Genomic DNA, 14,752 nt, shown 5'->3' with positions numbered 1-14,752 from the left:
GGTATGGGGTTCTGGGGATCGAGAATTGGAGATTCTGGCATGGGATTCTTCAAGGCAAAGGTATGGCCTTGCAGAGAAGACAAATTTACAACCAGAACTCATCAGCGACACACATGGTCAGTTGTGCTGGTGTCACCTTATTCTTACAGCCGGGGGCCATCAATGAAAGTTACAAGGGTCAGGGTCCGCATCCCCCAATCTGTAAGTTCTGAGATCGCTTACGGCCTTTGAACCCCCTGTTCTATCCCTCGTCCTGCCCCTGCCCTACTCTCGGCTGTCCATAGAACCGCATCCTACATCTGGCTCTCGGAATAATACTGCGAAATGCGAAAGGGGCTGACGTCCTTTTTTTTTGTGCTTGAACCCTCGAAGGATTGGAGAAATTGTCAAGGCAAGGCCTGCATGAGGCATCGACCCGGGAGAATAGGCGTCCGGTCCGCGTGGGCCTTCGCCTGGACGTTCGGTGACCTTCAAGGGTGATAAATATGTTTGCCGCCATCAACGCCGCCTCCATCCTGTGCCATGATGTAGATGCTTTTGCAAGTCAAGTTCCTGACTCGAAGGACCGACTGACCTTTGACGACCTGCTTGTCTCATTCTATCAACCCCTCGCTTGGGTGATTCCTCTCATTTCTTGCTTCTTTCTTACTTCTCTTCACCATGAGGTTCAATGCGCCGTCTCTGATCGTGGCCATCCTCGGTGCCACGGTCAGAATGGTTCACGCAGGAATGAGCGTCCGCGGTGCTGAGGCTCTCTACATTTACAACGTCTACCGCATGGACGTCGAGATCAGCGCCGCCAGAGCGCTCGCCGACGGATCTTGGTCGGGGCCAGGCGACACGCGAGGTGTGCCTTGGAAGCTTGGCCGCTACCTCGGTGACAGCACGGAGCCCAGGGATTATCCCAACGGGCGCGGCAACCACTACGGCCTTAACTTCCATGCCTTCATACGCATGGCCCAGGGAACGGGCTCCAACTACCCGCGCAACAACCATCAGAGTCGAATCGCCGACGACTGGATGCCGACGCTTCTGGAGGTTAAAAACCTGCCTCGTTTCCCGCCCGATAGCGGGCAGCTCATGCCGGTCGACAGCGACACCCCCACGCCCGCAAGATACACCTTCAGCGACTTCGACCTTCACAAGATGCTGGGAGCCTCAAGCAAGGGCGAAGGCCTCAACGCCAAGAACCCCTACTTCTATTTCGACAATGTGCTGAAGATCCTCGGCAAGCGCGCTGCCGAGCTTTACGAACTCGATCCGGCCCGCGGTGCCGGCTATTTCAACAACATGAAACCCTGCCTGCGTGAGTCGCACGTGGGCCGCACCATTGAAATAGAGCCTTTCAAGCAGGACGGCATCGGCAAAGACCTCGTAGCCGCTGCCCAGAAACAGGGCATGGGTTCCTCGTTCTCGAGAAAGTGGATCAAGACCAAAAGTGTAACACCTGCTGAGAATATCAGGAAGGGCGGCGACGAGACAGTCTACTTCAACCAGATGCCTGATCCCGATAATGCAAACCAAATGGTGCCGTACAAGTACACGGCGTTTGACTCGGCCGCAACTTCGGACACTATCAAGAAGAATGCCAAGAAGCAATTCCGAGAGGGTCTTCAGACGCGAATGAAGGAGATGGCGAAGGAGTTTGGCACCAAAGGCGTGGACGAGAACGGCAAAACACTGTGGATCTTTGGTGATGAGCAGAACGTCAAGCACGAGAACGTGCGAAAGCAGGTTTGGGTGCTCAAGATAAACCACGAGAGACAGCAGAGCAGTGCTTCGGGCGCTGCTTCTGGTTGTGGCTATAAGAAGCCCGCCGATCCCTAGACAGAGCCAGAGTCGTAGAAGCCTCAAGATGAGGAACGAGAACAACCATCAATCTCAAAGTTGCCTCTAGACAGGTTTCATAATCGAAACTCTTCCGTAGTATATAGTCCGCTAAATCTCCTTACAACAATGTCATTGCTATGATTTTCCTTCCCTCTTGACCCTCCTCGGCCAAATGGTAGCCGACGCCCAGCCAGTCTCATGAGCCCTGACACCCTCGAGAAGGGTATCAGAAGCGCCCAAGGCCAACTCATGGACGTCATGATACTGCTCTAGCTGAGCGGTGGTGGTTGTTGCCTTGTCTACCTTGGATGTATGTCACGACAGTGTTGGTTGCGACTTGATTGGGCTGTATGGTCGCTTTTCCTATCAAGTAGCATATGCCTGGCCGCTTCATCCAATGTTTTGCTTGTTTTCCAACGTCGTACAGAGCCCCAGAACTCAGGAGGGTTTTCTGTCGCATTTCAATGGCGTAAACGTACGACCTCTGAATGAACCCAATATGAACCGTCTCTCCACCCGACTCGCTCTTCTGTCAAGGATACAGCAAATCTCAAGTGCGTGAAGCCAATCTGATTCCGCGTCGTGGCCGAACTCACTGCCCCTCAACCACTTCCTCCAAGAGACATCTGTCTCGGAGGGGCTTCCTCTAAATTCGCAGAATCCTTCAAGGTGGCAAAGTGGGACCTCAATCGTCTCATGGAATCCTAAACGTAGGTTCAAGCGTCACGGGAATGAGCATTGCCCCATGGAGAAACCCCGTCGTGTTCTGAGTGCATGGTCACATGCCAGACGGGCATGACCGAAAGCTCTCAGTTGTGGTTCTCTCGATATCAGACAAGCAGAGAAGAAACCTTGTTGATCGGCCAAGCTGAAAGCGAGCAATTTCGAGCTCGGTGCACCTTCTGATTTGGCCTTAGTCACGGACCTTATAATAGACACATCAAGGCTTGAACAGGTTCAATTAAGCACAGTTCCGAACCCAGGCCTAGACTTTGAGGCTTTTCTCCTCCCTCTGTCTGTCCCGAATCCTTCGACCGGATGTTGTGCTAGCAGGTATGAAGGTGATCCTTCCGCCGGTTGAATGCACGCCGGACGCATGATCATTGATCTAGGGGTCCTCCTGCAATGCAACGGTGCATCTCTGCTGCCTAGACCCGGGTGTGCCACTTCGGTTGTCGGCGGGACCGTTGCGGAGCAGGGAGTCGTATGAACCCCCTGTCGGCTCCGCGGCGAGAAGGAGTCTGAACCATGAACCCCATTTCCGTATCTCGTCTGAGTGAATCCAGAACACCACCACGAGACGACAATTTTTCCTCGAATGATCTCAAGTGACCGGTGTATAATTAGACAGGTCGATCCCTCGTGGCTTTCTTCCGCGTCATGATCTCCCTCCTTTAGGCTCATTCTCACCTGTCAAAAACGTCAGTCGCTACAGCACCTCCGTATCATCGACTTCCCCCAGTCTGGGTTGATCCTCTTCTTCACGATGTCTTTCATCAAGTGCAGCCTTTTGCTGGCCGCCGCCGCGGTCGCATCCGTCTCGGCCCGCAGGGGCCCGGAACCCAAGTATCCTCCCGCTGCCGGCACCAGTTCCTACTGTTCGTACTGGGTGGACTACGAGGGTGACAAGTCGTGCTCGCGTGTCCTCGAGGACAACGTCGTTTCCTGAAGGACTTTGCGCGATGGGTTCGTTATTTTCCCACAGTCCTGTGTATACAAGTACCGACGCGAAGAAACAGAATCCCACCGTTGGCGCAGACTGCTCCGGCATCAAGGCAGGCAACTCGTACTGCGTTGAGGCCTTCGGTGAGCCCGAGCCCATCGAGGTCACCACGACCACTCGCGCTGCCACGACGACGACGCAGCCGACCGCGACGACGACAACGTTTGCCAACGGCATCGCCACGCCCCAGCCCACCCAGTCCGGCATGGTGACCAACTGCAACAAGTTCCACTGGATTGCCGAGGGCGTCAGCTGCAGCCCAAGTCATCAGCTTCCAGAAGATCCCGCTCGCCGACTTTGTCAGTGGAACCCTTCGGTCAAGAGCGATTGCTTCCGGCATGTGGGCCGGTGTCAACGTCTGCGTCGGCGTCGTCGGCAGCTCCACCGACACGGCCAAGCCACGACCACGGCGCCCAGAACGGCGTCGTCACGCCTCAGCCCACTCAGCCCAGCATGGTGACCAACTGCAACAAGTTCCACTGGATTGCCAAGGGTGTCACCTGCCAACAGGTCATTAGCTTCCAGAAGATTTCCCTCGCCGATTTTGTCAAGTGGAACCCCAGCGTCCTGAGCGACTGTTCCGAGGTCCAAGTCTGCGTCGGTCTCATCGCCGGCACCACGCCCACGACGACGCGGCCCCCTACCACCACGGCCCCCGGCAACGGCGTGTCGACGCCCCAGCCGACGCAGCCTGGCATGGTGACCAACTGTGCCAAGTTCCACTGGGTTGCCAAGGGTGTTACGTGCAACCAGATCTACAGCTACCAGAAGATCACCCTTGAGCAGTTTGTCAGCTTCAACCCGACGGTCAAGTCGGACTGCACGGGCATGCAGGCCGAGGTGAACGTCTGCGTCGGCCTCATCGGCGGCAACCCCACGCCCACGCAGACGGGCAACGGCATCGCGACGCCTCAGCCCATCCAGCCCGGCATGGTGTCCAACTGCAAGAAATTCCACTGGATCGCCCAGGGCGTCACGTGCCAGCAGGTCATCAGCTTCCAGAAGATCACCCTTGCTGACTTTGTCAAGTGGAACACTGGTGTTGGCTCTGACTGCCGCACCATGTGGGCCGAGACGAACGTCTGTGTTGGCGTCTAAGAGGCGGATGTTCACTCGGATAATGTTTATTGGGCTGGGGAAAACAAAAAAATAAGTAGATGAGATTTTCGTCAGAGTTTTCAGAGTACATATTACCCTTTTACATAATGGCGACAGAGCCCGTTGCGAATAGATGAATTGCTGTCAATATGTGTGTGTACAAGTTTTGCCCATTTTTGTTGTGTTTAGTCAAGTTGAAAGTCTGTTGTCCAGTCTCAGCTTACCAATGATTGCGACTTGATGAGAGATATGCTAGTGTGTTGTGGAATAGATCATGTTTATCTTCTCCCTCCACTAGGCCTTTTGGCTTGCTCATACCTATTGAGTGACGTGATTTCTCCATGCTGACGACTTGCTTGCCGCCACACTTGTGAGTCAGCTGTTGTCCTTGCATTTGATCAACCTGGCCTTGGTAGACTTGGCGTCTGTTGTCATGAGTTGCATCTGCGAAGAAACATCAACCCATTGTACATACAAAACAATATGCAGCTTGTTACATGTGGCATTTGAGGCACAGCCGGCATGAGAAAAGCAATGGCTGTGTTGTGATCTGTGTGTCGGATCACCACGTGGGTCCTTGTCCACCTGTCAACTGTCAATTTTGATTAACCTCCGGTCCCCAAGTTGCCCGAACCCCAGGTAGAGTCGATCCAGAAGCTGACCAGGGAGGGGAGGGATCGTCAAGACTTTTCGGTCCGGATTTCCAACAAGCCCTGTGTAGGGCTGCTCAGTTGTTTGGCTGGGGTGAGCCAGCCAACGGTGAAACGCCACTAGTCTCTCATTCGATATGAATGTTCGAATTAACCCAAGGTTAGTTTTGGAACCCTACTCACCAATATCTATATAGCTCGCTCTTTTCGAACGTACGACTTGTCTGGAGACTTGCCCGCGCTGGCAGCCACTGGCATGGCTTTCATGATGAGTCATTGACGGTCAACTCTCTTCAGCTGCTACCAAGATCTTCTCTTCATCTTGAAGCACGTACAGCAATGCTCATGAATGCCACCAGCTTACCATCACATCCATCTGACCGAATGCCCTCACCGGCACGGGCACCGCTGATGCCGTCCCGTCTGGGCAGGTGGGGCCGCTACTGGGCCGGGGAAAGGCGGGTGGCGGGAATGGCCCGCGCGCCTTTTGTGGGTTCGCGAATCTCATCTTAAACACCTTTTTAGCCAGGGACCTCAGCCGACCAGGATCCTGCAGAAAAGACGCTGAATCCCAGAGCGACGCTGGTGAAATCTCGCAACAATCGCTCAAAACGATTAGCTCCGCAGGAGGGCCCAATCGTGAACTGCCAGCCACCAACAGCAACGCCACCTCCTCTGGACGTGCTCCTTTCATCTGCCCACGACTGGTTCCCTCGACTGAAATGTGCGAGCATCGTAATGTCAAGGCCTGAATGGCGCTGTACACCAAGCATCCTGCCTTTTTAGAGGTGGGGCAACTGACAACCACTGCTGACATGGCCAAGTGCAGGAGACGCTGCATCCTCTGCCTCGGCCCCCCCTCATACACACCACCTAGCAAGCATTGCCTGATGAAGAAACAGTCTTGGCATCGCGTCGCGACCGAATTTGACTCTCCTTGCGATTGAATCGAAACGCAATCGGTCCTCTCATGGTTGAGTCTCTCTCTTCGGTTCGTTGTCATATTCAGGAACACTTAAGAGGCGGTCTCCCTCATTCAGGACCGACTCCTGATCATCAACTCACACCCTGCCGCTCGTTTTCCCCAAAAGGGGATTCAACCTTACTTGAGCAGCCATCATGAGATCTCTCGCCATCCTTTCTGTCTTGTCATGGGTACTGGCAGTGACTGTGGCGGCAAGGTCCGTCGCCTGTCATGACCTGGGCTTCAACCACACCCGACACTACACCCGCATCGGTCGCAACACGTACCACTACCTCTTGTCGAAGCCCAAGGGCCCGCCGCTCGGCACCATTGTTCTGCTGCACGGCTTTCCCGACCTGTCGTACGGGTGGCGCTACCAGATCCCCTCCCTCACGGCGGCCGGCTACCAGGTCGTCGCCCCCGACATGCTGGGCTACGGCCGCTCGAGCGCGCCGACCAACCTCGCCCGCTTCACGCTCAAGAACATGTCCGACGACCTGGCTGCCCTCGTGAGGAGCATTGTCGGACGCCACGAGCAGGTCATCCTCGGCGGCCACGACTGGGGCGGCGCCCTCGTCTACCGCGCCGCCCTCTGGCACCCGACCTCTACAGGGGCATCTTCAGCGTGCGACGCCGTACTTCCCGCCGACAGCAACTACGTCGACTCGCGACAGATCGCGCCGGCATCACCGCCCAGCTTTGGCTTCCAGCGCAGTTCCGCGACGCGCCCTTGGCGCCAAAGTGCGCGGCACCAACAAGATCCGACAGCCCCGCTCGCGCTGTACGGCGGCAGGGCGCCCGAGGGCGCCTTCGGCTTCGACGGCCGCACAGGTCTGAACTTCAGCAACCTGGACCGTCTGGGCGCGTCGCCGCTCGTCAAGGCGGCGGGCCTCGAGTACTACGTCGCCGAGTACGCCAGGAACACGATGCGCGGGCCCCTGAGCTGGTTCCGCACGGCCGAGGCCAACTTCAAAGGACGAAGCTGGCCCCTGCTCAGGCGGGGCGACGACGCTGGCCTCAACTTCACCATGCCGGGCTTGTACATTGGCGCGACCATGGACACGGCGCTGCGGCCTTCCATGTCGGCGGGCATGGAGAGGTACTTCCCCGAGGGGCTGGCCAGGGGCGAGGTCGTCTCGTCTCACTGGGCTCTCTGGCAAGCTGCGGCGGGCGTCAACAAGATTGTGGGCGAGTGGATCGCGCAGCTGGCGTAGGGGGGAGGAGTGGGCAGACAAAATGCATCCTTTGACACGAGAGTTTTAGATCGCCGAGTCAAATGAACACATGGAGCGTCACCCGTGTGTCTGGGCCCTCACCTGAACCCCCGGAACAGACGGCCCAGCGGGGGAATGAATGGTTTTCACAGCATTACACGACGCCCCTTTTTTTTTGTTCCTACATGTTGGCTACCCCCAAATGACCTCATTCGTGGATTTCCTTGTCTCTCCTCTGCTCTGGCGATAACAGCTAGTCTCACCTCTTCTTAGCCCCTGCAGTTGTCGCATCCCGGCGCACGCTAGGGGAAGCAGTTTGCGGATCTTGTCCACAAACGTTCCCCTCCTTCCGGGGAACCCCTGAACGTGGCGCACGTCCATCTCGTCTCTTTTGTGTGTCTGCCTACCTGTCTACCTGCCATCCCAAGTCGTTTCCATGTGGTCCTGAACGCTGAGGGTGTGGCCGTGAGACCGTAACCGTGCCTCGGTTGGGTCGTCGTTCCTCGTTGACGGCTGAAGACCTCGTGCCGCGGGAATGACGCAAGTGCGAGCTCGACAGTCTGCGTGTTGCTCTCGACCCAGCACGACGGAACATGCAACCTTTTGCGACCCAGTAGACTCTCTTGTGTGGTAGCCCGGCCGGCCGTTCTGAGATCGCTGCGACCCTACCCCGGAACTATGTGCGACGGCTAAAAGAGGCGCACCGCTCCCATGGCGCCATGCCTTCTGAAGCATCCTCTGCGCCGTGGACGGACCAACAGCTGCGAGAGGTTAGATCCGGGGAAGAGACCCCAGATACAGGCCTGGTAAGGCTGGCGCTCCCTCCGTCCGTGTGTCTGAGCCTGGGGTCTGTTGGCCTGCGAGATCTAGACTCTGCGCTGACGGTGCTGCAAGGCACGCCATATGCGCCCGCTTGTCCCTCTCGCTCTCGCATGGCATCTTAAGGGTAGGGCTGGTACTCCTTGCATTTTCATCTGCAGGTGTCGCTTTTCATCTTTCCCTCCTTCATTTTTCCTTTCCGAAGAAGGTTTTTGACAAGTTCGTTCCACCTTGTCCGCTGAAAGACGTCGGTCCGTGTCGTCTGTCTTGGCGGCGAAATCACTCTCACGGCCATGGCTGTCGCCGGCGAACTGCCCGCCAAGCTGGACCGCAGTCATGAGCTATTTTACGTCCAGCTCGTGTTCCTTCTCGTGGCCGGCATCAGCGTCTTGATCCGAATCTACGTCAAGACGTTCCTCGTCAGGCACAATGCCCTCGATGACTACCTCATCTATGCAGCTTTCGTACGCCCCCCTCTCCTCTCCGCTCGAGGCATCCAGGCCATGTCTTGTATTCAGATCATCGCTCGTAGGCCCTGCTGACTCTGGGCCCTTTCTTCTTCGCAGGCCGGCTACGTGGCCTACGCGACCATCGCCATGGACGGCGCCATCAACGGCGCCACAGGCAAGCACTACGCCCTCCGCTACACGATGGACCAGGCGGCCCGCTCGCTGCGCGGCTGGTACCTCTGCATGGTGCTGTACGCGCCCATCACGCTGACGATCCGCGCCTCGGTCTGCGTGCTGCTGCTGCGCCTCGCGACGTCGCGCGCGCACCGCTGGATCATCTGGGCCAACCTGGCCGTCATCGCCGCCATCTCGGCCGCCTTCTTCTTCATCCTCGTCTTCCAGTGCAGCCCGCCCTCGCACTTCTGGACCCAGGTCTACGGCACCGACGGCCACTGCTACAGCAAGCTCATCGTCACCTACGCCACCACCGTTCACAGCTGCGTCAGCTGCCTGTCCGACTGGTGCCTCGGCCTGCTGCCCATTGCCCTGCTGTGGAACGTCAAGATCAACGGCCGGACCAAGGTGACCATTGCCGTGCTCCTCAGTCTCGGCATGATGTGAGCCTCCTCCGCCTCCTTCCCTGCCCCCCCCTTTTTTTTTTCTCGCTGGAAGGCAGTTTTCAGAAGTTGGATGCTGACGAACCCAAGCGCTGGCGTCGTCCTGCTCGTTCGAATCCCTTACGTGACCCGCCTCCCTCCCGGCCTCGAATTCCTCTACCGATCCATGTGAGTTTCCTTTCTCGCACCCTCAAAGAACACCCCCGAGCCCCCCTCCCGTTCTCCTCCAGTCCAACCCCCCCCCTCTGACCACCACGCACAGCGACGTCGCCATCTGGTCCGTGATGGAGCCCGCCCTCGGCATAACCGCCGCCTGCGTCGCCACCTTCCGCCCCCTCTTCAAGAACTGGGGCTTCGGCTGGTCCTCCTACGGCAACAACTACAACAACAACAACAACTACAACCACCACCGAAAGAGCGGCTACCCCTCGGCCTCGGGGGGCCGCCTGCAGCTCTCGAGCTCGAACCCCTCGCGCCGCGACCCCTACGGACGGCACGAGAGCCTCGTCCTCAGCCGGCGGTCGACCGCTGCAGCAGCAGCGACGGCTGGAGGCGGCGACGGGACCGTGGGGAGGAGGGAGTCGCAGCGGGAACTCACCATCAGCAAGACGGTGCGTATAGAGGTCGAGACTGTGCCGCGCATGTCGTACGACGACGACGACGCGTCGGACATCAAGGAGACGTTTTACAGGAGGTCTTCGGATGGCGAGGATGGTCTGTCGATGGGGCGGGCAAGCCTGCAGGGGTCGCCGAGACGGGACGGTTGGGGAGTGAGCGTGCCGGAAAGTGCTTATACGGCCACGGCGTCGCGATCTCGACCATGAGGTTGTGTCATTTTGTAGAGCGGAGAGTTATTTATCTAAGCGGTGTTTGTGCTGTCGAAGGCCGTGTTGAGTCAATGCTTGTGCTTCGGATGACGGGAGGCGGAGCTTCCAGAAGAGAGTCAAGGTGATGGCGAACCTGCGTGTCCAGGCACGTGGGTAGACCTGCTGAAAGACAACACTGTCATTGAAGTGATAGCTGCATTCAAAGACAACAGCTTTCTGCTTCACCAGAGCTAAACCCCTGGTCTTCGGGGATCGGGCTTATTCCGCCGAACCCTACTTCATGTACACCATACTGCCGCCCAACTATGCAACATCAACGTCCAGTCAGTCCTTCAACAAAACACGGTACGTCGCAATCTCGAAAGGTTCCAGCGAAATATCAAACGAGCCGCCCTCAAAAGCAACCTCCTCGATATCATCCTCAAGGATGTTCGTCTTGAACACCTTATCCACCGCAAACCTCGTCTTGATCGTTCCTCTAGAGAAACCACCCACGGCATCATACACCCGCACGACAACACTCTTGCTCTTTCTCTTCGGGAGGTCATCGAGCGACACGTCTTCGTCATCTTCGCCGCGCTTGATCCAGTCCAAGACAAGGTTGTCATCTCCGGTGAGCGCAATCGGGGCATTTGCCAGTACATTCGGCCTGCCCTGGGGAGTGGCCACGAGACGGAGGGGATTGTTAAAATTGAACGCGGCGCGCACGGTCGGCGCACCGAGCCCTCCGCGGTGCGGCATCATGGCCCAGCGAATCCGGTGGCGGCCCATGTCGGCGTTGCCGTCGGGTGCCTTGGGTGATCTTAGCAGCGAGAGGCGCATGACGTTGCCAACCGTTGCGAAGCCGTATTTGCTGTCGTTGAGAATGGAGACGCCGTAATTGTGTTCTGAAAGGTCGGCAAATTTATGGCAGCAGACTTCGAACTTGGCCATGTCCCATCTGTTCCGGTTAGCTAAATGCACGAAAGCATGCTTCTCAAGCGCCTTGAGGACCCGGGAGTGAACGTACGAGGTGTTGTAATGCGTCGGTCGCTTGATGACACCGTATTGCGTCTCGTAAGAGGCCTCAGTGTTGCTGACCTTGACCGGGAACTCAACCTTCAAGAACTTCATCGTCTCGTGCCAATCAACGTCTGCAGTGCCCTCGATGAGAGATGGCTGTTCGTCGAGGGCGGATGTGAGGGAGATAGTCGTCCTGATGGAGCTGTTCTCGCTGATGCGCGTCGCCGTCACGACGCTCGCGCGATGGCCCTTGTCCTCGTGGATCGTGGTATTCGAGTTGCTCAGTTCTTCACGCGTGTCCAAGTGGTACACCTCGGCGTCCCACGCTTGCCAGTAGATCGGCTTGTCGTCGAAGACAACATACTGGTTCGCCTTGCCGGCCAGCGTCTCCCGCTTAGCTCGGCGATCGTAGACAGACGTTATGGCTCCGTTCTCGACCTTGACAGTTAAATGAGCGTTCTGTAACTGGAACAGGCCGGGTGTGATCTCTTGGACGGTGACAGCCTTGTCGTTGTCGGAGGAGGTCTGGAAAGATTCGACAGCAAGCGCATGACCCTCGCCGGAAGCGACCACGACTTCCGTCTCCGAAACGTCGATCAGCTCCTTACGCGGCCACGGCAGCGTGTTAAGGGCAACAGCGGACTCGAGACTTTGAATATCGACGGCAGCATTCGTGTCGACACCAAGAACGGTGAAGATTTGCTGCAAAAGTACCACGCCTGTCTCCTTAACATTGGCGTAAATCTATCACTCGTCAGTCACTTTTCTCTTGACTTCATGAGAAAGAAAATGCCTCCTGCTTGCTCTCACCTTTTCCGAGTCATCGTAACACATCTCAATAGCAGTGCCAGGAAGGCAGTCGTGAAACTGGCAGAGCAGGACGCCTTGCCACATCTCATCGAGCTCCTTTTTCGGGTATTTGTACCCCTTATCTTGGATCGAAGCAATCGTCGCGAGCAGCTCAATGTCGTGCAGGAGAATCTCGGAGCTGCGGTTGTGCAGCTTGGTACGCGCCTGCGTAGTGTACACGCCACGGTGCAGCTCAAAGTAGAGCTCACCATACCACGTCACGAGACTCGAGGCCTTCTTCTCGAGACGATCGAAGAACTGATCAACCGTCGCACCGGCGTGAACGCGGGGGATGACGCCCGTGGTATCAGCCATACCTCGGAGTCGCCTCATCCTCTCCAAGTGCTGCCACGTCGGGCCGCCACCGCCATCGCCTTTGCCGAACTGTAGCCCAATTGGTTAGCAACCAGAGACCATGCGACAAGGCACCCAGGGGCAAGCGCTCTTACAGCCATGAGAGCCGTGTTGTCCTGATCCAGGGATTTGTGATTGGAGATGCTCTTCGTAATATCGGTATAGTTGGCCTCGGCGGTGTACGTCTTGCACGGAGGCATGTGGCAAATCACCTGGCTGCCATCGAGTGCAACCCTAATACCAAGACGAGGTCAGCCATGCATCTCGCATCGAACCACGCGTGTAGTCGTACCAGTTGAATGTCGTGTGAGGAAATTCATTGACGCTGTTGAAGCAAGGCTTCTGCGTCATGAACCTCGGCATGCCAGCCAGCCGACAAATCTGAGGAATCTGGCACGAGAAGCCAAACGTGTCCGGCAGCCAAGACGTCGTCGAGCGGAATCCAAATTCGGCCTCGAAAAAGCGCTGGCCGTAGAGAAACTGACGCACGAGCGACTCGCCACAGGGCAGGTTGGTGTCATGCTCAACCCAGGACCCCCCGATGGGGTGGAACTGTCCAGACTTGACCTTGGCCTTGACGCGCTCCCAGCCGTAGGGGTAAATCTCCTTGAGCCATTTGAACTACTGTAGGTCAGTTACTGTATGCTTCCCGGAATTTCGAGGCAGACTCGGCGTCACGGACCTGCTGCGCCTGCGAGCACGCAAAGTTGAGCTCGGGATAGCGGTCCATCAAGTCACACTGGTTCGACCACGATCGGACGACCTTGCGTTTCGTCTCAGCCCACGGCCAGAGCCAGCACGTGTCAATATGGCAATGCCCAATGGCATAGATGGTCGGCCTCCGGTCCAGCTTGGTCTCATACACGGCCGGCGAATCGATATCATCACCGAGAAACTCGGCGGCAATCTTGCGGCACTTGGCGATGGAGCTTTCATCGCCGACTCTGAACGTGTCAATGATCCTGCCCGCCACGTTGAGCGCCTCGTGCTGCTCCCACGTGTCCTCGGCCAGCTCCATGGCGGCGTCGTTGATAATGGTGAAATCCATGTGCAGCATCCTCGCCGGGAGGTTCACGGCGACGAGTTCGGCCTTGGCAAGCTTGAAGTACTTGTCCTGGTCCGGCGGCTGGATCGAGTCGCCGCCGGCATTGTTCTTGAAGATGGGCCTACCGGGTCCGTTGCCGAACATGCCGTTGCAGGCCATCTCGAGGTAGACGACGTGCTCTCTGCCGTCCTTGAAGGACGCGGGGACGACCCACTCGACGCGTTCGCCACGGCCGGTGAGACCCTGAAGCGGCTCGCCGTCGGCAGTCCACACGGTAGCCTCATTGTTGCAGTCCCAGTGAAGCTCGACGTGAACGCCCTCGTCGCAGAGGGCCTCGGGCAGCGTGAGTTGGCAACGGAACCAGTGCGTCGTCCACGAGGGGCCAAAGGCTTCGCCGACCCGCGCGTCGCGGAACGCGTTGGCGTCGGCCGTCGCCTCGAGAAACGTAGGACGCGTGGTGCCAGGTGCGTCCCAGACGGAGAGTTTGACGTGTGGTGCGCTGGAGTAGGCGCCGTGATTCAACGACCTGTGTGGTGTGTCGCGTCAGTAGGGCGCGCCATGCATGACAGGAGAGTGCCAGGCTAGTTCATACGCCAACAGGTTGACTTTCTCCCATTGTCCCGGCGTGAAAAAATTGACCAGTCGCTTCTTGTACAGGGAGGTGATCTTCTTCCCAACAGGCGCCGGGGCTCTGAGGGGGTACGGCTTGGCCGTGGTGGCGGGGGCCGGCGGCGGCGCGCCGTGGTCGTGGCTGTCAGCTCCGTGAGAGCACATGGTGAGCGTCACAAGGGGCACCCGAGAGCTTGGCAACGTTCCGTCAACGGAAGACCTTGGTACGAGGCAAGAGAGAGAGAGAGAGAGCAGAGCCACAGCGAAGCTCTTATTTCGCGAACTGCACCAAGACGTCACAGGGATCATCGTGTCACCATCCGTTTACCCGCCTCAAGCGTCCTGGAGGCCGCGTACGGCCATGGTCGTATATTGTCCGAACTCCCATGTTACTTTGCCCACGAGGCACAGAGACAAAGAGGCGAGGAGAGGCGATCCCTGATGAGCGCGATCCTTCGAGAGTGTGGCTCGGAATTTTTGACCCAAAACGACGACGAGCTTCGCAATTCGGCTGCCGTCGCTAGACATGACCAGGGGGGTTGAGAGCGGGGAGAGGATGGGAGGGGGGGGTTGGTGGAGACTGCGTCTTCATGGTGCATGCTTGGCCTGGTCTTCACCATTTTTTAGTCAACAGTGGTTGTATGTAATAGTAATAGGAGTACATCACTGCCTTCCACCATTCTCTTGGGTTATTATTGCTCG

The 14,752-nt window shown here is 57.4% G+C and overlaps 5 protein-coding genes across 5 annotated transcripts; 4 read left to right on the top strand and 1 right to left on the bottom strand.

The window, feature by feature from the left end:
- Positions 1-660: 660 nt before the first annotated feature.
- On the top strand, positions 661-1,827 carry VDBG_05349 (predicted protein; the record flags this gene model as incomplete). The annotated part of the gene is made up of 1 exon (XM_003004190.1): positions 661-1,827. The coding sequence occupies one exon, from the start codon at positions 661-663 to the stop codon at positions 1,825-1,827; it is 1,167 nt and encodes a 388-aa protein (XP_003004236.1).
- Positions 1,828-3,316: 1,489 nt separating this feature from the next.
- Positions 3,317-4,651, top strand: VDBG_05348 (LysM domain-containing protein; the record flags this gene model as incomplete). Its single annotated transcript, XM_003004189.1, has 3 exons — positions 3,317-3,487; positions 3,564-3,800; positions 3,878-4,651. The coding sequence occupies 3 exons, from the start codon at positions 3,317-3,319 to the stop codon at positions 4,649-4,651; spliced, it is 1,182 nt and encodes a 393-aa protein (XP_003004235.1).
- Positions 4,652-6,420: 1,769 nt separating this feature from the next.
- Positions 6,421-7,479, top strand: VDBG_05347 (epoxide hydrolase; the record flags this gene model as incomplete). Its single annotated transcript, XM_003004188.1, has 1 exon — positions 6,421-7,479. One exon carries the CDS (start codon positions 6,421-6,423, stop codon positions 7,477-7,479), a length of 1,059 nt encoding a protein of 352 aa, XP_003004234.1.
- A 1,112-nt stretch (positions 7,480-8,591) lies between these two features.
- On the top strand, positions 8,592-10,188 carry VDBG_05346 (conserved hypothetical protein; the record flags this gene model as incomplete). Its single annotated transcript, XM_003004187.1, has 3 exons — positions 8,592-8,762; positions 8,865-9,364; positions 9,627-10,188. 3 exons carry the CDS (start codon positions 8,592-8,594, stop codon positions 10,186-10,188), a joined length of 1,233 nt encoding a protein of 410 aa, XP_003004233.1.
- Positions 10,189-10,515: 327 nt separating this feature from the next.
- On the bottom strand, positions 10,516-14,215 carry VDBG_05345 (alpha-mannosidase; the record flags this gene model as incomplete). Its single annotated transcript, XM_003004186.1, has 7 exons — positions 10,516-11,131; positions 11,201-11,937; positions 12,004-12,426; positions 12,492-12,630; positions 12,689-13,017; positions 13,079-13,967; positions 14,034-14,215. The coding sequence occupies 7 exons, from the start codon at positions 14,213-14,215 to the stop codon at positions 10,516-10,518; spliced, it is 3,315 nt and encodes a 1,104-aa protein (XP_003004232.1).
- Between the last annotated feature and the right edge of the window lie 537 nt (positions 14,216-14,752).

This window comes from Verticillium alfalfae, genomic scaffold (assembly GCF_000150825.1).
Source record: "Verticillium alfalfae VaMs.102 supercont1.6 genomic scaffold, whole genome shotgun sequence".
NCBI classification, from domain to species: Eukaryota; Fungi; Ascomycota; class Sordariomycetes; order Glomerellales; family Plectosphaerellaceae; genus Verticillium; species Verticillium alfalfae.
Note: the sequence above shows the minus strand (reverse complement) of the source record. Positions and strands in the feature narration are given on the sequence as shown.